The sequence below is a fragment of the Protopterus annectens genome, chromosome 6.part0, assembly GCF_019279795.1.
Source record: "Protopterus annectens isolate FY-2018-M chromosome 6.part0, PAN1.0, whole genome shotgun sequence".
Lineage (NCBI taxonomy): Eukaryota > Metazoa > Chordata > Ceratodontiformes > Protopteridae > Protopterus > Protopterus annectens.
Window position 1 is genome coordinate 299,121,360 of NC_056737.1, and position 23,168 is coordinate 299,144,527.

Genomic DNA, 23,168 nt, shown 5'->3' on the forward strand with positions numbered 1-23,168 from the left:
TAAAGACTTAAACCTCGGCACAAGTATGAATAGGACATGCTGGAGGGATAGATTCAGAGCCCCTCACTGACTCTCTTCAAGAGAAATCTTGATGAGTGGATGGGAGATCGTAAGTTTACCCCAGGGGTCACATCTGTGTCACTACTAGACAGGGGCACAGTAAACTAATTATATTATATAAGGGGACCTTCATTGTGTCACTACTTGACAGAGGCACAGTATTCTAAATCTATTCTGTGCATTTTTGTACCATGTCATGGGGTGGCGAAAGCCACATCACTATGGCTAGGCTTACAAATGCCCCAGGCCAGATAGCCTAGTACTAAACTATGAAACTATGAAATAGACTAGTTCAAGCTGGGGCACAGGACTGACTGTCAGACTTTGTTCCTATACTTGAAGGAGGGGGTTGGGCACTGGTTAGGTCTCTGGCAGTAATGGCTGTTGGTAGTATAAGGCAGCGGTATTTTGGGAGCAGCTGGTAGAGTGCAGTGGAATCATGGAGTATAGGGGCTTTCATGAAAAAAATAATACAAAGTCTGATCAACAGGATTTGATCTTTTTGCTAGGGAATTTAAGGAAATTTTGAAAAGCATCAGTCCTCTCTCAGAATTGCTATAGGTTGATACAGTAGCTTTTAGATTGTAGCGAGGATGCTGTCCTAGTGAAAGGGATTTTCGGTCATATGTAGAGAATTTAAATTGCAAGTTAAAAGCAACGTAATCATGGGATGTTCATCGTGTTACCCTGCTGCAGTCATCACACTTGGGTTATCCTGTCGTCAGGCAGTCCCGCAGTCGGCCTGAATTCCAAAGTCTTGGTCCGGCGTCGGTTGCTGTCGCTTCTTCCCTGACGTCAGTGCGCCAGGGGTATATAAGAGGCATCCAACGCCATTTTCTCCAGTCTTTCTTGCCGCGCGTTGCCAGAAGCAGAAGCAGTTCGCAAGTGCCGGTCGGCCGACACCTGAGATTTTCAAATCGAATTTCAGTCCGAAGTCTTCAAAGCTAAGTACCCCATTGGGGAACCTTTTCTTGCCTCAGTCCGATGTCAGAAAAAGTTAACAATTGTATTTCTTGTGGGAAGCAAATACCTCATAAGGACTTTCATTCTTATTGTATACCTTGCCTAGGCCCAGACCACGACATCACTGGTTGTCGGTTTTGTGCTAGGTTCAGTAAGCGAACTATAAAGCGATGCTTTGATTTCACACGACTCTACTTCGGTAGGAAATTTAATTACACTATGCCGTCAGAGCAACCGACTACCGGCGTGCATAAAAAATGCAAAGATAAAGACAGGCAGCCTAGATCCAAGCCAGACTTCGAGTCCTCGGCTGGGCTGGTCGCCGGTTCTCCGGTTTTCAGTGAGGCGCCTACGCAGCCCCTGGCGACCGCAGAATTGCAACCCCAGACCGCTTCGGATTCTCAAGCAGAGAGTTCTAGGCCGACGCAGCCATTTTCTTTAGGCCCTACCGACAACATTGCAGAAGGAGAAGCCGGTGCTGTGGAAACACCTTCGGTTACAGAAGGTGTCTTCAGACCGACTACTCTCACCATAAAATCTTATGCTAAGCTTAAGACTCCTCTAAAACCAAAAAAGACTGCACATCAGTCTCCAGTTCAAGGCCCCATGCCTAAGAAACAGATGCTTAAAATGGCTGAAGATTTGATTTCTTTAATCATGGGTCCCCCCCCCCCCACCACCAAGACAAAAGGCCTATACAAGAGGAGGATTATGCCTCCTCTGATCAAGTGTCTATTTCCTCAGGCTCCTTTGAGGAACAGGATTACTCCTTTCCCCCTTATGAAGATTCTGATGCTGAAGATTCCATTCCCTCAGCTTCTCCCCCTGAAGACTATTCCTTTGGGGAAACCTTACATACCATGAGGGAACATTTCCACTGGGAAGGTCAGGACTACTCCGACTCAAAAAAAAAGGCCCTGAGAGTTTCTTTTACTCCCCCAGCACAGACCACTTGCTATCCCTCCAGTTTTAGACATTGGGGATGATGTTTACTTAGAGTCTAGTCTAAATCCAGATTCTCTGCTTCCTGCTCCAGCCAAACCAGACAGATAGATATTATAGAGTGCCTGACTCACACAAATTCCTTTACAAAAGCCCTGTTGCTGACCCAGAGACAATCTCCCAGTGTCCCAAAGGGGCTAAGGCTTCTATGGCTAAAAATCCTGTACCCTCTGAAAGGGACTCCAGAGCACTAGATAGGTGGGGGAAGAAAGTTTACACCTCAGCTACTCTAGCTATGAGAGCACTAAATTGTCAATTTCACATGCTGAAATACCAGCAATTCTTTGTCTCAAATAAAACAAAAGATGAGCACGCATCCTCAACAGTCTGAATTCAAGGAAATGCAGGATCTGTTGCATGCAGCTGAACAGGTGGGCAAACATACTTTACAATGTGGATTTGATTCCTTGGAAGCTTCCTGTAGAGCAGCTGTTACTGGGCCCGTTATACGTAGGCATGCTTGGTTAAAGGAACAAACTCTGCCTGATCATGTTAAAGCAAAGTTACTAGATGCACCCTTACAGCAGGATGTCTTGTTTGGAGTTAAAGCAGAAGAGGTTTTAAAGAAAATGGAGGAAAAGGCAAAATCTATGCAGATGGCCAAAGATTTCTTACAGGTACAACCCCCACGCTTCAGCAGAAATTGGCCAACAAAAAATTGGTCCTTTCCAGCTTCTGACAGACCACAGAGGGGTAAATACAGACGCCCAAGGGGCAGAGGTCAAGCACAAATCCCTTACAAACCTCACCAATGGGGCACTGCAACACAGAAGGGATGAGAAGACCGGTCCCAAACTACTAGAAGACAAGCACAATGACTTAAACCTCAAACTGCCAAGCAAAGCTCTCTCGGCAGCTTCCTTGGGAGGAAAATTAGCACTTTTTGCAGACAACTGGCGCATTATCACAAAGGACAAATGGGTCCTAGACATTATATCACAAGGATACAGATTCCATTTCCACACCTTGCCAAGGATAAAAGGAATGCCAGACCTGCCACAAAATCAATCGGCAGAGGCACAAAAACAAATTACAGCTCTCATGGACATGAGCCATTCAACTGGTACCTACACAGGAGCAAGGCCAAGGATTTTACTCAAGGCTCTTTCTAGTCCCAAGAAAGGGCAATGCTTGGAGACCCATTCTGGACCTTTCGATTCTAAACACCTTCTTGCAAGTACCCAAATTCAAGATGCTAACACTACAGCAGCTTCTTCCCATGTTGGGCAAGAAAGCTTGGCTAGTAACGTTGGACCTCAAGGAGGCATACCTGCATGTCCCTATCAGACAAAATTGCAGAAGATACCTCCGTTTCATTGCAGGTTCAACCCATTACCAATTCTCTGCACTGCCCTTTGCCTTATCTACTGCGCCCAGGGTCTTCACAAAATGTCTGGCACCAGTAATTGCATACTGCAGACAAAGAGGAATTCAAATATACTCATACCTGGATGACTGCCTCATCCAAGCAGAAAGCAAGGACATTCTCTTACAACATCTGGCTTTTGTAAAACACCTTGTAAGTTTCCTAGGGTACACAGTAAACGAAAAGAAATCAAAACTAGTGCCCTCACAAATAATGACATTCCTGGGTGCCAGCTTGAATACAACGGCCCAGATGACTTATCTGACGCCAGGCAAACAACTACAACTAACTCAGTACTTCAGAATAATGGCAATAAAGACCCAACTCCCTGCAAGAAAAATTCTGCAGGCCTTGGGCTTCATGGCATCGTGCATACTACTAATACCATTTGCAAAGCTGCATACGAGGAAATTACAATGGTACCTGAAAAGCGTATGGACTCAACACAGCCACAGCTTGGAAACAATGATACCTCTCATTCCCTGCCTTCAACAGGAGTTTCTATGGCGGTCACAGGCATGTCACCTCAACAAGGGTCAGCCTTTCACCTTACCCCCAGCCAGGCAAACTATGACAACAGATGCATCGGACTATGCCTGGGGGGCACATATGTCAGGACAGTGCGTTCAAGGCATATGGACTGCAGATCAAAGAAATCTGCACATCAATAAAAAAGAAATGCTAGCTGTACAGAATGCTCTGACGGCCTTCAATGACCTCTTACATCCAGGACAGCTTATAATAAGGACAGACAACACCACAGTAATGTGGTACATAAACAAGCAAGGGGTACACACTCCTACCCTCTATGCAGGCAAGCAATGACATTGTGGAACACAGCACTGGCTTGCCAAGTTCAATTACAAGCTCAATTCCTGCCAGGAAAAAGGAACACATTGGCAGACGACCTAAGCAGGAACATCATGGATCCCCACGAGTGGAAACTGGATCCACAAGTATTTGCAATGATAACTCAAAAATGGGGGCGCCCGAACATAGAACTGCCAACCCCCAAAACTATCAGCTATCAAAATGTTGCACCCGGACATTTCACCATCAAGCTTGGAAAGTGGACGCACTCTCATTCAGTTGGAAAATGCTGACAGTGTATGCCTTTCCTCCATTGCCGCTTCTCACAAAAGTGCTGCTGAAAGTCAGGATGGAGAGACCCCGAATGATACTCATTGCCCCAGACTGGCCACGCCAGCACTGGTACCCACTACTAAGGAACATGGCCCACGGCCCACCATGGATTTTACCACAAATTCCTCATCTGCTCACACAGCAAGACAGTCAGATTCTACACAGCCAGCTCAAAACCTTAAATTTGGCTGCATGGCACATCACCTAAGCAACCAGCCAGCTCCTCTTTCTGTTATGGATGTCATTCTGGAGGCCAGGAGGCCCAGCACCAGGAAAGCCTACTCAGACAAATGGAAAAGATTTTGTGCCTGGAACCAAGCTAAAGGCCAAAATACCCTTGAGCCGGACATACCTCAGATTCTACAATATTTAACTGAGATGTTACACAAAGGACTTTTTTTTTCATCTATTAAAATCCACACCTCAGCTATTTCTGCTCACTACAACACGGATCCTCCCTTATTTTCACATCCACTTCTAAGGCAGTACCTCAGAGGGGCCAAAAACATTAGGCCTCCCAGGACAGCACCAACACCAACTTGGGACCTCAACTTTGTTCTGGAAAAACCTTACGCTGCCACCTTTTGAGCCAGCTTTCTCAGCTGATTTAAAGTTTATATCATGGAAGACTGCCCTGCTGCTAGCAATTACTTCAGCCAGAAGAGTCTCAGAGCTACAGGCACTAATGGCAGTAGAACCTTTCCTCATTTTTCATCAAGACAGAGTTTCTCTACAAACTAACCCCTCCTTTATGCCAAAGGTGGTATCCAGTGTGGCTCTAAATCAAACCATCCATTTACCCACCTTCTTCCCAAATCCACAGAACAAAGGAGAAAGACTCTTGCACTCCTTGGACATTCACAGGCAACTATGTTACTACTTGGATAAAACTAAGGTTTTCAGAAAATCTGACCAGCTTTTTGTATCCTATGCTACAGCATCACAAGGAAAGGCTATCTCAAAACAGACCATTTCCAAATGGATAGGACATTGCATACGTTTTTGCTACACCCATCATGGAAAACCAGTTCCTGCTAGCATAAGGCCCCACTCCACCAGGGCAGCAGCTACATCTGCAGCCTTCCTCAGGGGGGTGCCAACCAAGGATATTCTGGAAGCTGCAACTTGGAGTTCAGTACACACCTTCACCAAACACTATCACATACCACTTTACTCTAAGTCTAGAGCTGGCTTCACCACTGCAGTTTTGCAGGACCTTCTAGCCTCCTCTAACCCTGTTTGACTCCACCTCCCATCTTTAGCTTTGGGATTCAACCCAAGTGTGATGACTGCAGCAGGGTAACACGATGAACATAGTACAGTTTTGTACCTACCATAAGTGTAGATGTTCGAGTGTATACCCTGCTGCAGTCCAGGTTACCCTCCCTCCATCCCCTCTGAACTAACTGAAACCTTTTCAATACCTTAAAATCTGATACAACTTTTGTGGTGTATTTGCTTATAGCTGGAGGGATGTTTTGTTTGTGCTAAACTTTTATTATTGGTACTATCTACTGACCACCTTTTGGGGGGGCACCTGACATCTGGGGCAAGAAAAACTGAAGAAAATGGTGTTGGATGCCTCTTAATATAGCCCTGGCGCACTGACGTCAGGGAAGAAGCGACAGCAACAGACGCCGGACCAAGACTTTGGAATTCAGGCCGACTGCAGGACCGCCTGACGACAGGATAACCCAAGTGTGATGACTACAGCAGGGTATACACTCTAACATCTACATTTATGGTAGGTACAAAACTGTACTTTATGTGCGAACTTGGCAGGCTGATTTGGGCCAACGGTTTTCCACTGATGATGATCTAGCTTGTTGATATCTCTCTGTGCCACCAGATCCTGTAGTTGCACATTCTTTGATTGGCAGAGTCTTTGCCTTTTTTTCCTGAAAGACTGCATGAGATATTTCCAACTGCCAAGTACAAGTGCTCCATTTAAAAATACATTACAGTGTTAAGACAGTCTGTTAAAACACAAAACTCCTAGCTTTAAAATAAATTTTGTGAAGAGAAAAGTAACAAGACGTCAACAAATTGAAGAAAATGGAAGCCCCCCCCCCAAAGTGACCTTATCTGCTAAACAACAGAAAGTACAAGCTGTCCATTAATCCTTGAAAGCCTCAGAGGAATGTACTCTTTTGTGGCAGTAAAGCTCTGTAGAGCTTCGCTCCCAAGCATGTCTTTTAGTCAGCTTAGCTTGAGCTGCCTGACAGTTTGAACACATGGAAGGTACCCTGAAGGTTTGGAAACTGGCCAGCTGTTGTATTCTTGGCAGAATGTAACCTGTATAGCTAAGACTACTGCAGCAGTAATCATTCAAACATCTGCAGTTATGGCAAGTTCAACTTATATAATTGTACTTTCTTCAGCAGTGGCTTATTTAATGGGGTAAAGTCCACTCCTATAATGCAAAGAATTTTGTGACCATTGTAGATAGCATCTTTGCAACTTAATTAATTGAAGAGTGGGTGTGGGCTTCTTTAAGACCTAGAGGTTTAAAATATTCACACAGATAATGGCTTTCCCACCACCTTGTTTATAGTTTGTCAAATCCTAAGGTGGTGTATCCCTGCAGTAAGATTTCTTCATCTTCTATTTCTTGTTTAACCCAAGTGTATGTGGCCTCTAACATATCTGGGGGTGGTAGGCTATGCAGGCATGCACATCAGTAATTTTGTTTCTTATATTTGTAAGGTTAGCTGTGTATAAGTGGAGACTGTATGGTTTTGAGGGGATGACTGTTTTTGTAATGTGGCAGATGTTAGTGGTTGCAGGATCTGGGTTAGGATGGATGGATGTCACCTCATGTTTTTAAGTGAACAAAACTGGGAGAAAGTATAAGGGTGGTTGAATTTTAGCCTTGGTCTAGGTAAAGGCTTGTTGATTACACTGTTGTGGGTGTGCCACTTTATTTTGAAGAGGTGAACAAGAGACTTGGTGGGGGGGTCTGTTAACAGAAATGTGTAATGTTTGGGAAATGGCTGGGGTGGATATGGAGAGATGTATATAGAGTTAGGAGTTTGTAAGATACAAGAAAGGCAGCAGTTGTGAGGGATAATCATTTTTTACAGTAGTAGCATTGTAGATATGGAATAATGAAATTGAAAGACATGATAGAAGAGGAATGGTGAAGGTGAACAGTAAAATATATGGTAAAACTAGGGAGTAGTTAGAAGGAGGGATTATAAGAAGGTAAGAGGAAGAAATTATTGTAAAACTAGGAAGTACAATAAGGGTAGTTACTGGGAGGGTATGTAAAAGAAAAAGCAGAAGAATCTATTGGATGGTTGGAGAGGAAAAGAGGGGAGGGTTTTGCTTAAAGTCTGGTTGGCTGGAATATTGTATGAAGAAATGTGACCAGGAATATCACTAATTGTGTGTCTGCCAGAGGGCTGGGGAGTAGTTGGAGTTCTGATTGACACCAGGTACCATACATATAATGGAATGTGGGCTGGCTGGGAATTTGGGGGAGGGAAGGGAACAAAGCTGGTAGCAGCTCCCACGCCAGCAAGTGGTAATCACTGTGGGCATGCTCAGTGTGAAGATGACACACCGAGTTATCACAAAGGTAACTGCTATACAAGTTTCTTCTGCCTTTAAAATGTATTTAAAAATAAAAGCACATTACTTAACAAAAACAATGCATAGAACAGAGTAGATGTGTATCTCTGCAGCCTGAGGAAGTTGGAAAGCTGTGTTATCTTAGTTTACTCCGCGTCTGGGGAGGTATGGATGCACATAGGGGAAGTGGTATGAATTAAAGGGCTAGAAATTCTGAAAGTAAACCTGCAGGAAGGACTCCGAGCCTGTACTTAACATAACAGTGCAGATATTTATACTTTTACAAATACTCATTGTAGGGCATTTATTCCAGGAATAAGTTTTTTTTACAGAAATGTATCTTCTCACTTACGATGCACATCGTGTGTTGTATCTATTGAAGTACTTGGTCAGCCAGGATATGGAAGATGTGTGCGAGCAAAGTTATTCCATTTCCTTTGCGCTATACATGCCCTGTCTCAAATTTTAGCAGGGAGAAATCTATGGGCAAACTTGAGTCATGACTGTGCACTGAAAAATAGAGTGGAATTGGCCTACTTTTACAAGTTAGTAAGCAATTTGAGTGCTGTTTCCCTGCAAGTCTTATTTGTAATCTCACTGCAGATAATCGGTCAAGAGTGCCTTTAAACTCTTACTTGTAAAACTGCAAGTTATATAGTGACTTCTCAATAGTTTATTTTATTTTATTTATTTATTTTACATTTATTAACCGGGCTAGTCTAACTAGATATATTTCCATTTTCAGTAGAGGCCTGGGGAGAAAAGCTCCAGTAGTAGCAAATAGAAATTAAAACCAATATTGTTACAGAGTAAGTGAAAGGATTTCAATAAAAAGTACAAGTAATATTAAAATAGGTATTTTCAGTAGAAAAGTGACATAAACTATGATAAATTATTATACAGTATGATACATGAGGAATTTCAGTACATTAACAGGATAGAATACACACAGTACGTTGATTTGAGTTTACTAGTTACAGTCCTGGGTCCAAGGGGTAAGCAGTAAAGTTTTAGTAAATAAAGTGGGGAAAGGAGATATAAGTAGTGAAAGAAGAAGATTAGTCAGAGTTGCTGCAGGGGCATAACCAATGTGTTTTGAGGTGTCTTTTGAGGTTTTGTTTAGAGAGAGGCAAGGAAGAAAGTAAAGTTAGTTCATTTGGTAGTAGGTTCCAGTTTTTCCCCGCTATGTTAGAGAACAGGGAATTTCCAGCCAAGTTGTTAGACTTGCTTATGCTAGCTAGCAGTTTGTTAGAAGAGCGTAGTGAATTAAGATTTTTGTAGGGGTTTATGAGTTTGGAGAGTATAGGAGTGCTGTTAGGTTGGTAGAATATCTTGTGGGCAATGGTGACTTGGAAAATATCAGATGGTTTTGTAGTTCAAGTCAGCCTAGCTGCAGTAGATTCAGACAGTGGTGAGTTCTAAAGTGATTGCCAGTGGCAAATCTGGCGATGTTATTATAAGAATTAGCTAGTTTGATAACATTATTTTTCTTTAGGTTAGTATATATGGCTGAGTCTTATAGAAGAGTTGAGATTAAGTGGGAGTGAGCAATCTTGGTTCTGGCTGTTGGAGTTAAGAAAGGTTTGATTTTGTATAAGGAGCCTATTTTTCTGTTGACTGTTTTTATGGTGGTGTTTATATGGCTATCAAAATTAAGGTTATTGTCAATAGTAATTCCTAACAGTTTAGTGGTAGAGTCGGGGGATATAAGGGTGCCATTATTGGAACTGACTGAGAAATCTATGGCGGAGGACTTACTACTGGGTGTAAAAGAGTAGGACCTTAGTTTTTTTAGCATTGAGAAGGAGGCAACGTTTCGAGAACCATGCCTCTACTATGTTAAATACCTTCTGAGTTAGAGAATGTAGTTCTGATGGGGAGTTTGCTGAATATATTAGCGTAGAATCATCTGCATATTGAATGCAACTGGCTTGAGGAATTCCTACATGGAGGTCATTGATAAATAGTGAGTAAAGAAGAGGTCCTAGACTAGAGCCCTGAGGGACTCCAAGGGTGACTGGCAGGAGGGATGATATATTATTTTCCCAGAGAACTGCCTGTTGCCTATTGCTGAGGGTAGGTCCTGAACCATTGAACAGCCAGAGAGTCAAGGGAAAGGGATTCAGGAATGTTTATAAGAAGGGTGTGGTTTACCATGTCAAAAGCTTTTGAGAGGTCAATAAAGTGCAGATGAGAAGTTGTTTTTATTGCGATTTCTATTGATGGCATCTGTAAATGATAATAGGGCAACTGTGGTACTTTGTGATGGCCTAAAGCCATGCTGGCATTTAGCTATTATGTTATGTTGAGAGAAATGGTTTAATAGTTGACGGTGGATGCATTTCTCCATAATTTTTGCTAAGGGTGATAAAAGAGCTATTGGCCGGTAGTTAGAGTAATCATTTGAGTTACCACCTTTATGTAGGGGGATAATATGGGAGATTTTCCAGATGTCTGGAATGGTTCCCTCCTTAATGGTTCTATTTATGAGGATGGATATAGGATAGGCAATTACTTTGGCTGCTTTTTACAGGTATTCAGACGGTAGCTGGTCAGCAGAAGGAGTGCAAGGCTTAAGTTTTTGGATGAATTTGTAGATGAGTGTGGTAGAGATGGGTTGCAAATTGAATGTTGGTAGAGAGCCAGGTATGGTGGTAGGAAGACTTGAGTTATTTGGGGTTACTTGACTGGCTAGCGATTGTATGGTCTCTGTGAAGAAAGTATTGAAGGCATTGACAGTTTGATGGGGGGTATTTAGATTGGCCCCTAGTGGGGTAGGTGTACGAGAGTGCCCTGGGAGAAGGAGTTTACTGATACTTGACCAGAACTTCTGAGGATTATTTTGGTGAGTTTGCTGTAGTTTGCAGTAACAGTTCTTTTTGTCCGCAAGTATTGTGCTAATACTTACAGACAAAATAATGTAATAGTTAACTTTCTGTGTCTGAAACTGGAGTTCTACATGTAATATTGCCATGCACAGATGTCATCATTGAGACAAATAACAATTAGATTAATTGTGTTAGTTCACATTTGCATGCATCAGTTAATTTAGCCATTCACAGAATTTTGCATTTCTCAGCAAAAATAAAAAGTTCAATTTCAAAACTATTCCAGTATTTTAATAGGTATGATAAGCAATAACATGCTACACTTGGATCCAGTAACATGGCATAAGCATCAAAATAAATTACATTTACTAACCTTTTAAAATAACCAGTGCAGAGTCTGCAGGCTACATGGATCTGTGTAGGTTAGCAGCTGGGTGTAAACATAGGAGTAGGTCAGCAATTTCAGTGAGCTAGCTGCTAACAGAAAAGGTAGTAGGGGCTAGAGGGGTGAATTGGACATGCAAGGTGAAGATGGGCTTATTCAGGGAATTGTATTGCAGATTTACTGTCTGTACTTCTGAGCTCCCAAACCAGCAGGAGGTAATCATCTGTAGTCTTTAATCACCATAAAGTACACACGTTTGAGTATTGATTTTGTAGACTAAAGTTGGGTTCCTTCTTCAAGAAATGTTGCTTTAAGTTAATTTTTTTTGTAAAGTAGCTGTACTTTGTTGTCTTGCTTTCTTCTTTTACATGTGTGTATTTTTCTTATTAGGTAATATTCAGCAAGTTTACTGACTTGATTCCAAAAGAAGTTCTAGAGGAGGATGATCCTTCATTACAAAAGCCAGATGACGAATCAGTTCGAGAGGTAAGGCTGAAAGTTTGACACTACTTTCCTGACTGTGATTTTGATGTTGGATTGAACATTGGAATGCAATGTGTGAAGTAATCAGGTGTTGATAATACATTGAACTGTTGTAAATGTTAATAGGCATAGTCAGGCTGTAGACGAGAAATGCTTTGTGAAACATCTGCAGAGTACTAAGACATGAGACTGGCTCTTCAGTTATCATGCACTGTATTCAGTTTGCAACTACATCACTACTCTGCTGTGAAGTCAGTAAAACCCATAAGCCAGGAATAATAATGTGCATTGATTATGATATACTGAGCAAGTAATGTGAAAGACAGGGTGAAAAGCTACATGGCAAGCAGACACACAGCTGTACCTGTGTATCCCCGGAGTTCACAATGCTATAGACCCAAGCTTGTGAATGATGTATTGTGTGAGGGGGAAGAACTGAGACTATCAGAGACAGTTTCCCTCGGGGCAAGACAGTCTCTCTATAGCAGTGCTAGTTTGGCAGATGTTCTGTAGTACTGCAGTTTACCAGCCTCACAGGAGATGGTCTACATAAAATATTTGGCTCTACATAAAATATTTATAGGAGCCTGATCACTGATCAGCCATCTGGAGTAGAGGGCCATTGTGTAGAAAGATGCGCATCTTGTCTGCTCTGAACATTTTTGAAAAGGGCCCCAATAGACAGGGGTTCAGCTTCCTGTTTAACTGTAAGGGAAAAATATAAAAAGTATGTAGGCTTGTGTGCATGCGTGTGTCTGTATACAGGTGTTCTTAAAAAATAAATAAATAAATCGTTGACAGGAATTAATTGAAAACATAATATAATGTTGACACTGGCACAAGCTCCAAGAGATATCCTTGGAGCATGCAACTTTTAAAGTCTTTTTGTTTGAAGGGGGGGCAAGCCCCCCCCCATATCCCCGTACTACACAACTCTGAGATTGCACACTACTCAGGAAAGGGGGTGTTGCTCAACCCTGTTAATATAGTGATATTGCACAACTGTCGCAAATCATTTTGATGACCAAACTGAGTCAAGAAAAGAGATGTCAACTGTAATTACAATGAACTGAAGTAATGGTTCCTATATGTAGTGTGTGTATATATGTGTGTGTATATGTGTATATGTGTGTGTGTGTGTGTGTATATACATACACAGGTATGTATGAAACTACATCATGTTAAGTTGTCTATCTCGCCTTCATTCTTGCTGGTTGGGTTTGGAGCCGATCCTCGGCTCCGACTCGGCCATCTTCAAAAGCCCGAGAGCTGCATACTGGCTCGAGGCCACCCCATATCCCATGATGTTTGGCGCTAGATACCCAGATCTCGTTTGCCGCTTCTGCTGTGAAGTTGTTTTACTGGCTCAGGTCATATATTTTCATTATTTACTCATTTTTTCATAAAAATTTTTAGCTTGTTAGTGTAGATTGTTTATACTAGTTAACCTTTCTATATATAGATATATATATTTGTAGTATCTATAATTCTTTCTTTACTTTCCCCTATCCCTTCAGAAAACTCATTTTAGTTAGAGAGTTTTCCCCTCCCCCTTCCTTTTCTTAGGTAGCCGTTTAAATTAGAGGCTAACCTTTTTCACTTTCTCTATTCCAGAAAAAAAAAAAAACTTTTAGATCTTACTTAGTTAGTTTTGTTTAGCTTATCTTTATACAATATTGTCAGTTCTTGGCTGTGTTTTGGGTGTCTTAACTGTGTGTGTGGTAGTAGTTACATCCGAATTTCTTTAGTCTGTTGTCCTTGATTTTTTTCCCTATTCCTTTTCAGGGATGTCCAAGGATACCAAGGTGTCCGGATTCAAGAAGTATGACTCATGCTGTAAGAAGATGTCTCTGACAGATGGTCACACTTCTTTTGTCTATTGTCTCGGCGCCATGCACCTGCAGGACTCTTGTTCGGTTTGCCATATTCTGCCCAAGAGTCCTGCAGGAGCGTAAAAATAAGTTAATCCTACGTGGATTACTTAAACAGGATTCAAGGGCTAAGACTCTAACCTGTGAAGGCCTCTAAGCCACCAAAATCTTCGGCTCCCAGTTCGGAGCCGTCGATGGCTGAAGCTGTTCCTTCAGCCTCGGTTCCGGCTGAAACAGATTTACCTGTCTCCCAGTCGGTTCCGACTCTCCCTTCGGAGCCAAAGGGGAGTCAAAAGAGATCTAGGTCTCCTTCCCTGGAGTCTGCTCTGCTCCAATTGGAGCACAGTCATCGGTCCCACTCTTCTCGGTCCTCAAGACTATCCAATCATGGTGTGGAGAGAGTGGTCAGTAGGCTGTTAAAATCGCAGGCCCTAGCAAAAATGTTGTCCAGCCCCTCTCATCAGGTGTCTGCTCCATCCATATCTGCAGTTATTCCTCCTCCGTCTCCTTCCTTGAGCTCGGAGCCGGAGTTTGTTGGGGTTCGGGTCGTGGAACCGTCGGCACCGATACATTCTGCTTCGGTTCCGTTGTCAGCTCTGATCACTTCTTTGGTACTGTCCTTGGAAAGGTCTGGGTGCCGAGACTCCCTCGTCGGCTCCGAGAGGGCGAGTGGCATCGGACCCTTGTCCGACCCCATTCTCCCTCTAGGAGCTTCTGCGCAGGTGAGCTCGGCTCCTACATCGGCTTTGGAGCCGTCCCCCTCGGTGCGGAGAGAGATTCCAGTCTCTTCAGAACCGGAGCCTTCTCGGCATCCGAGCAGGGACACCTTCGAGGTCATGAGGAGTGTGCTGGCCCCTGAGTCAGCCCCACGATCACCCTACCGGCTCCTCCCACTATGGTGCCTGCGTCTGCCTCTGTCCCTCCTCCAGACCCCAAGAGTGGGGAACCAATGCTCCAGGGCACCCCATTGGGTATATTTTCCTCTTCCGAGGCCTCCCCTGATCATTCAGAGGAGCCACCTCGTAAGAGGAAATGCAAGAGGAAGCATGTTGACTCCCCTGAGTCTGTCACATCAGATACCGACTTGGAGGATTCAGAAGGGTCCCCGAGATCCCCCCTCTGAAGATGTCTCCTTCTCAGACATCCTTGAGATGCTCAGGCAGAGGGGGAACTGGACTACCCTAAGGCCCTCCGAGGATGAGTCGGTATTCCTGGATGCGTTTGGATACTGACCTTCCACCTCCTGGTTGTCTCTGCCTTTCAACCCACTGATGTCCGTGGTGGCTCGGAAGGCATGGTTAGCTCCAGACACAGTGGAACCCACCCCCAGAAGACCCGCTAAATTCATAACGGCACCACAGGATAAACAGTTTTTGACCAAAGGTGTCCTTGTTGATGCCATGGTGGTAGCGGCAGCCACAAAGAAGGAGTTGGCTGAAACTTCTTCATCTGTCCATCCCCCTAACAAGGAGTCCAGGACTATGGACAGATATGGGAAGCGGATGTTCTCTTCAGCGACCTTTTCTATGCAGTCTCTGAATTATTTGTGCCACTTTACCCGCCTTCAAAGGGATCTCCTTAAAGAGCTTGGAGATACCCTCCAAGATCCATTAGCTGAGGGTCCCGGGCTAAGGCAGCCTCCCAGCTGGCGACTCTTAATTCAGTGGTGAACTCCTCCATGAGGCTCATTTCTTATGCAGCCGATGGTGCGAGTAGAGCCGCAGGCACAGGTGTTGCTCTAAGGAGACACGCTTGGATGCGGCTATGTAACTTCGCTGAACCTTTCAGCGCGTCTTTCACCAACACCCCCTTTGATGGTTCCTCTCTTTTTAGATCACAGGTGAAGGACACCCTTACCAGGTGTGAACAGGAAGGCAAGACTCTCTCTGCCGTGGGAGTCCATTTTTCCACTCCTTCCAGACCATATCCCAAGGGTCAGAAGAGTGGAAAGATGTGGTTCTGGAAATCTCAGGGAGCCTTGCCGGACACACGTGGCGAGTTCCCATCCAGGGGCAGAGGAGGGAACAATAATAGACGTCGCCCTCGTGGCAGAGGGGGTCTGCAAAAACAGGCCAGCAGAGAATCCTTCTCTGAGAAGTCCTCCCACCATCCCTGAAGGGTTGCCCGACTGCCCACCTCCGGAGGCAGTCGGGGGAAGATTATCGCTGTACCCAAGAGCCTGGCAAGCCATAACACAAGACAAATGGGTACAGTCAGTTATATCCGGAGGCTGCAGAATACCCTTTGTTCGCACTCCTGTAGTGTCAAACAAGTCCCTTCCAGATGTTCCACCCAATCTAAGGGATCAAGCAGTACAAGAAATTACAGAACTGCTAAGAAAAAGGGCCATCCAGCAAGTCTCAGCAGACCAGCAAGGATCCGGAATTTACTCAAGGTTCTTTTTGGTACTGAAAAAGACTGGAGACCCATTTGGATCTCAGCAGACTGAACAGGTCTGTACAAAGAACAAAGTTTCAGATGGTCACGCTACAGTCTATTTTGCCCTTTCTGGGTCAGGACAATTTGATGTGCTCTATAGATCTTCAGGATGCGTACTACCATGTCAAAATGGACAGACGCTCCAGAAGATTCCTTCACTTCCGGCTGGGAGCCAGCCATTACCACTTCAGAGCTCTGCCCTTTGGTCTCACCACAGCCCCCAGGGTGTTCACCAAATGTATGGCAGTATTAACCGCTCACCTGAGACGACAAGGATTCCAGGTGTTTCCATATCTAGATGACTGGCTCCTTACTGCTACCACCAGGCATCACCTTCTGCGAGCCAGAGACTACACTATCGAGACTTGCTCCAGACTAGGTATCTCAATAAATTTCAAAAAGTCTGCATTGTTGCCCTGTCAGTCTATCACCTTTATAGGCGCAAATTTAAATACAAAAGACATGTCAGCGAGCCTTCCACCAGACGGGGTATTAGTGATTCGTCAACATGTGCAGGTCTTATTAGCATGCAAGAGAATTCAAGCCAGGTTCGTCCTCCAAACTCTAGGTCTCATGGCAGCAGCGATCATACTTGTTCCTATAGCTCGTTTTCACATGTGGATCCTCCAGTGGCTGCTTTTCACCCAATGGTCCTTCCAGCAGCTTCCCATGTCTCACATGATCATGATTACAGAAGCATGCAAAAAGCACCTTGCATGGTGGATGGTCTCCACATCAGTACCCCTAGGCAGACCATTTGTACCCCCCCCCCCAGTTGCTACAGTTACCACGGACTCTTCCCTGATCGGGAGGGGGGGCATTATCAGGGCAGGACAGTCCAAGGCACCTGGCAACCTCACGAGTACCACCTGCATATAAATGTCTTGGCGATGAGGGCTGTGCTTCTAGCATTGCAAGCTCTTCAGGAACCTCTTCCTACCGGGACCATTGCAATTCAAACGGACAATATGTCAGTAGTGTGGTACATCAATAAGCAGGGCGGAACCAAGTCCTACCCCCTATGTCGAGAAGCACTTGGACTCTGGCATTGGGCAATCTTTTCCCAACTGTTTCTGATCGCAACGCATATCCCAGGGAAGTCCAACGTCATAGCAGACAGGCTGAGCAGAGCAATTCTCATGCCTCACGAGTGGTCTCTGAATCAAGTAGTTGCGGACCAAATATTCCTCAAATGGGGCCAGCCTTGCTGCGACCTTTTTGCCACCCCCCTTCAACATCAAGTGCAACAAATTCTTCTCTCTCCTTCCACTTCCCGGACATTCCCCCAGAAACGCTGTAGTCCACAATTGGCCTCAGGGACTTCTTTATGCATTCCCTCCGTTTCCCCTTATTCCAAAACGAATACAGAAAGCTACCATTTTGGGCTGCAAAATGATCCTCATTGCTCCTTACTGGTCTCGACAAATATGGTTCCCGTTCCTGCATCATCATCTTCTCGAGCAGCCTTGGAATCTGGACCCAGTTCCAGACCTTCTGATCCATAATCGGGTGGGCTGCACCAATCCCTGCAATCTCTCCAGCTTACTGCTTGGTTGCTCCACTTCCAACCTTAGCCAGGCTTCCAGATATCTCCCCGTCTGTGCGGGAAATTATTTTATCATCGCACAAGTCTACCACTAGAAAAACTTACGGTAGTAAGTGGAAACGTTTTTCTTCCTGGGCAGAGTCTAAAAGTATAGACCCCTTTTCAGCCCCTATAAACCACATTTTGGATTTTCTTGCGGAGCTGTTTTATTCTGGGTCCGCTTCCGCTACAATTAGAGTTCAGTTAGCTGCCATTTCGAATTTTCACATTGGCCTATCGGGGAAATAATATGTCGCATAAGCTATGTAGAGCCTTTCTCAAAGGGACCACTCTGCTCAGGCCCCCAGTGAGAGTTCCTCCACCTCCGTGGGATCTAAATTTGATTTTAGCTTCTCTAATATTGCCTCCGTTCGAACCTGCAGCTTCTTGTTCCCTGAAGTTTTTATCTTGGAAAACTCCCTTTCTAGTAGGCATTACTTCAGCCAGAAGAGTTTCGGAACTGCAGGCTCTTTGTACCCGTCCTCCGTACCTAGTGTTCCACAATGATAGGGTTGCTCTCAGGGCTAATCCTTCTTTCCTTCCTAAGGTCCCTTCAGAAAATAATTTGAATCAGTCCATAGACTTTCCTGTGTTTTTTCCCAACCACTCCAACAAGGCGGAATATAAGTTGCATCAGTTAGATGTTCACAGGCAACTACGTTTCTATTTACAGAGAACTAAGGATATCAGGAAATCGGACCAACTTTTCCTTTCTTATGCTGAGGTAAACAAGGTCCTCCAGTCTCAAAAGTAGCCTTGTCCAGGTGGTTGACTTCTATCATCACATTTATCTATCAACTGAGGAATAAACAATTAGCTGTTAAACCAAAAGGTCACTCCACCAGGGCTTTAGCAACTTCGATGGCCTTTCAGGCTAGGTTGCCAATGGAATCTATTTGTGCTGCGGCTACGTGGGCTACCCCACATACTTTCATTTCGCATTATAAGTTGGATGTGGTTTCCAGAAACAGAGCAGATTTTGGTTCCACTGTTCTGAAGAGTTTGTTCTGATGAGCCACCCAGGATTTTAGGTGCTAGGGATGCTGTCCCAACCAGCAAGAATGAAGGCGAGATAGACAACTTAACATAAAGAAGTTATGTACCTACCATAAGGTTCCGTGTTAGTTGTCTTCTTCTCGCCTTCTTTCTTGCTTCCCACCCTCCAAGCCCCTATCCTTGTAGACCGAGAAGAGTTACTTATGTTTTTTTGTTTTTACTGGCTGAGTCTTCTCTGGCTATTCCTTTCTGTCTAGTAGCCTCTCTGGAGGTTTTATATATTCCAGGATAGGATCCTCTCCTTATTATGTCTGCAGTTAGACTTACCAAATGAGATCTGGGTATCTAGCACCAGGCATCATGGGATATGGGGTGGCCTCGAGCCAGTATGCAGCTCTCGAGCTTTTGAAGATGGCCGAGTCGGAGCCGAGGATCGGCTCCGAACCCAACCAGCAAGAAAGAAGGCGAGAAGAAGACAACTAACATGGAACGTTATGGTAGGTACATAGCTACTTTTTCTTCGTGTTTCACTGTTGCAGTCATTACATTTGGGTAATCTGCTGGTAGGTTGCCCTCAATCGGCCTGAATTCCAAAGTCTTGGGTCCTGCGTCGGTTGCTGTCTTCTCTTCCATGACATCAGGTCGTCAGGGGTATAAAACATGCAGCCAGTGCCATTTTCTTTAGTCTTTCTTGCCGCGCGGTGCCCGAAGCAGAAGCATTTCGCAAGTGCCGGTCAGCCAACTACAGAAATATTCGCGTTTGAGTTTCAGAACCGAGGTCTTAAATAAAGCTAAGTACCCCGTTGGGGAAACTTTTTTCTTGCTTTTTACCGATGTCAGAAAAAGTTAATAATTGTATTACTTGTGGGAAGCAAATGCCTCATAAGGATTTCCATTTATACTGTATTCCTTGCCTAGGCCCTGATCACAACGTGCCTGGCTTTCGGTTTTGTGCTAGATTTAACCAACGCACTATTAAGCGTCGGTATATTTTTGCATCTAAGTATTTTGGAAACAGATTTAACTACCCAGAGATGTCGTCGGATAGCAATCCAACTGCTGGAGTACATAAAAAATGCAAAGAAAAGGACAGAGAAAGGCAGTCGAGATCCAAAACCGACGAAGCTTCTCCTAAGCCAGTCGTCGGTTCGCCGGTACTCAGTGAGGTGCTTTTGCAGCCCCTGATACCCACTACCTTCAAGTCGCAGGCCTCTACCGACACCCGTGTGGAGTCCAGCATGCTGCAAGATACTCAGGGTATTGGACTGACAGATTTATCTTCCTCAAATGGGTCCGGAGCCACTGAGCAGGCACCGGCTTCTAAGGGTGTATTCAGACCTCAACATTTTTATATCAAACCGACGAAAGCTGCAAAACCAAAGGCAAAGACACCTTACAAAACTAAAAAAACGACGCCTGAGCCACGTGCACAGGCCTCTATGCCTAAAAAACAGATGATCAAAATGGTTGAAGACCTTATTACCTTGATCAGGGGTACCCATCCCCCTCCAGATAAAAGGCCTAGGCAAGACACTGACTATGAATCTTCAGATCGGGTTTCTATTTCTTCTGATTCCTCTTCTGATCAGGAATTATCTTTACCTCCCTATGAGGATTCTGATGTTGAGGAGTCTATTCCGTCTGCATCTCCTCCTGAAAATTATTCATTTGGACAAACCTTGCATACTTTGAGGGAGCATTTTCACTGGGAGAGTTAAGACTTCTCAGAATCAAAAAAGAGGCTCAGGGATTTCCTCCTCCTCCCTCAGCACAAGCTTTTAGCCATTCCCCCTGTGTTAGACATTGTGGATGATGTTTTTTCGGAGTCAAGCCTGACCCCTCTTTACCTCTGGCTCCCAGTAAGCCTGACTGGTATTACAGGGTCCCTGACTCTCATAAATTTTTATTTAGAAACCCTGCTGCTGATCCTGAAACTATTTCTCAGGGTCCTAAGGGAGGTAAGGCCTCAACAGCAAAAAACCCTACCCCCTCCGACATAGATTCCAGGGCACTGGACAGATGGGGAAAAAAGGTGTATACATCTGCAACCTTGGCAATCAGGGCCTTAAACTGTCAATTTCATATGCTTAAGTACCAACAGCATGTTATGGGATTGCTGAAACAGAAAATTATATTGATTTCAGAATGTGCAGAAAATAAGGAATTGCAAGAATTATTGCATGCAGCTGAACAGGTTGGAAAGTATACTTTGCAATGTGGTTTTGATTCTTTGGGAGGCCTCCTGCAGGGCCGCAGTTACTGGATCTGTGATTAGGAGGCATGCCTGGTTAAAGGAGCAAAACTTGCCTGATCATGTTAAAGCTAAATTGCTAGATGCACCTTTACAGCATGATTCTCTGTTTGGTAATAAGGCAGAAGAGGTTTTAAAGAAAATGGAAGACAAAGCTAAGTCTATGCAAACTGTTAAAGATTTCTTACAAGTGCAGCCACCTAGGTTCAGTAGACACTGGCCTACAAAAAATTGGTCCTTTCCACTGTCAGACAGAGCTCAAAAGGGCAAATCCAGATGCCCTAAGGGCTCCAGGTACCAGGCTCAAGACTCATACAGGTCAAAGCAATGGGGCGCATCCACCTCCAAATCTGGAGGAGATAAAGCGCAAACCTACAGAAAGCAATCCCAATGACTTCCCTCTGCCTACACCAAGCACTTCTCTTTTGGCAGCACCCATAGGGGGAAAATTAGCACTTTTTGCTCAAAATTGTCAGTTAATAACCCAGGACAAGTGGGTACTGAACATCATATCACAGGGATACAGATTCCAGTTCCACACTCTGCCACTGACAAATGGTTGGCCAAACCTGCCAAAAAACCAATGGGCAGAGGCACAGAAACAGGTTATATCCCTCATGGATATGGGGGCCATTCAGACAGTACCAGAACAGGAAAAAGGACAAGGTTTTTACTCAAGACTGTTCTTGGTACCCAGAAAGGGCAAGGCCTGGCGGCCAATACTGGATTTATCAATTTTGAACACATACCTGGACATTCCAAAATTCAAAATGCTCACTTTGCAACAGCTTCTGCCCATGCTGGGCAAGAATGCTTGGCTGGTGACTTTAGACTTAAAAGAGGCATACCTGCATGTCCCAATAAGACAGTCGTGCAGATGATACCTCAGATTCAAGACTGCCTACTGCGCCCAGGGTCTTTAAAAGTGCCTGGCACCACTAATTGCATTTTGCAGACAAAGAAGTATTCATATATATCCTTACTTGGACGACTGTCTCATTCAAGCAGAGAACAAGGACACTCTTCTACAACACCTGGCGTTTGTGAAAGGGCTTCTAGCATGCCTAGGGTACACAATAAACGAAAAGAAATCACAACTAGTACCCTCTCAAAAGATAACATTCCTGGGTGCAAGCTTGCATACAACTACCCAGATGGCTTACCTCACGCCAGACACACAAAGGCAACTGACTACTTACTTCAAACTGATGGCAACAAAAACCCAGTCTTCTGCAAGACAAATTCTGCAGGCTCTGGGCTTCCTGGCATCCTGCATCCTACTAATTCCATATGTAAGACTGCATATGAGGAAACTTCAATGGTACCTAAAAAGTTTATGGAGTCAGCATTCACACAGTCTGGAAACAATGATTCCTCTCATCCCCTGCCTGCAACAGGAGTTCCTATGGTGGGCAAAGGCCTGTCACCAAAACATGGGACGGCCCTTCACTGTACCCCCTGCCAGCCAAACCTTAACAACAGACGCATCAGATTATGCCTGGAGGGCCCACATGGCAGGAAGATGCATTCAGGGCATATGGGCACCAAATCAAATGCATCTACATATCAACCAGAAAGAGATGCTAGCTGTTCAAAATTCCCTAACAGCCTTCAAGGACTTATTTCATCCAGGACAACTACTGATAAAGACAGACAACACCACAGTCATGTGGTATATAAACAAGCAAGGGGGCACACACTCATACCCACTTTGCAGCCTAGCCATGGCACTGTGGGACACAGCTTTGACCTACCAAATAAATCTTCAAGCTCAATTCCTGCCAGGAAAACAGAACACTCTGGCAGACGATTTAAGCAGAAACCTTATGGATCCTCACGAGTGGAAACTAAATCCACAAGTATTCAGCATGATAACCAAGAAATGGGGGAGCCCAGAAATAGATATATTTGCCTCTCCTCAGAATTATCCATTGAAAAGATTCTGCACAAGGACTTATCACAGACAAGTATGGAAAGTGGACGCCCTATCCTTCAGTTGGAAAAACCTGTCTGTTTACGCCTTTCCTCCTCTGCCTCTTCTACCCAAGGTCCTCCTAAATGTCAGACAACAGAAGCCAAAGATGATATTATTTGCCCCGGACTGGCCCCACCAATACTGGTACCCAATCCTAAGGAACTTGTCTCAATACCCAGCTTGGACCTTGCCTCAAAGACCACATCTACTGTCCCAGCAAAACAATCTGATCCTGCACAATCAACTAC

The 23,168-nt window shown here is 44.4% G+C and overlaps 1 protein-coding gene across 2 annotated transcripts in view; it reads left to right on the top strand.

Moving 5' to 3' along the window:
- The window catches only part of SNW1 (SNW domain containing 1), a 1,165,034-nt gene that overhangs the window by 352,652 nt on the left and 789,214 nt on the right, over positions 1 to 23,168 (top strand). For both annotated transcript variants that reach the window (XM_044074050.1, XM_044074049.1), the window contains exon 4: positions 11,711 to 11,806. In XM_044074050.1, coding sequence (XP_043929985.1) covers positions 11,711 to 11,806 — 96 coding nt within the window. The remainder of the gene's footprint in view (positions 1 to 11,710; positions 11,807 to 23,168) is intronic.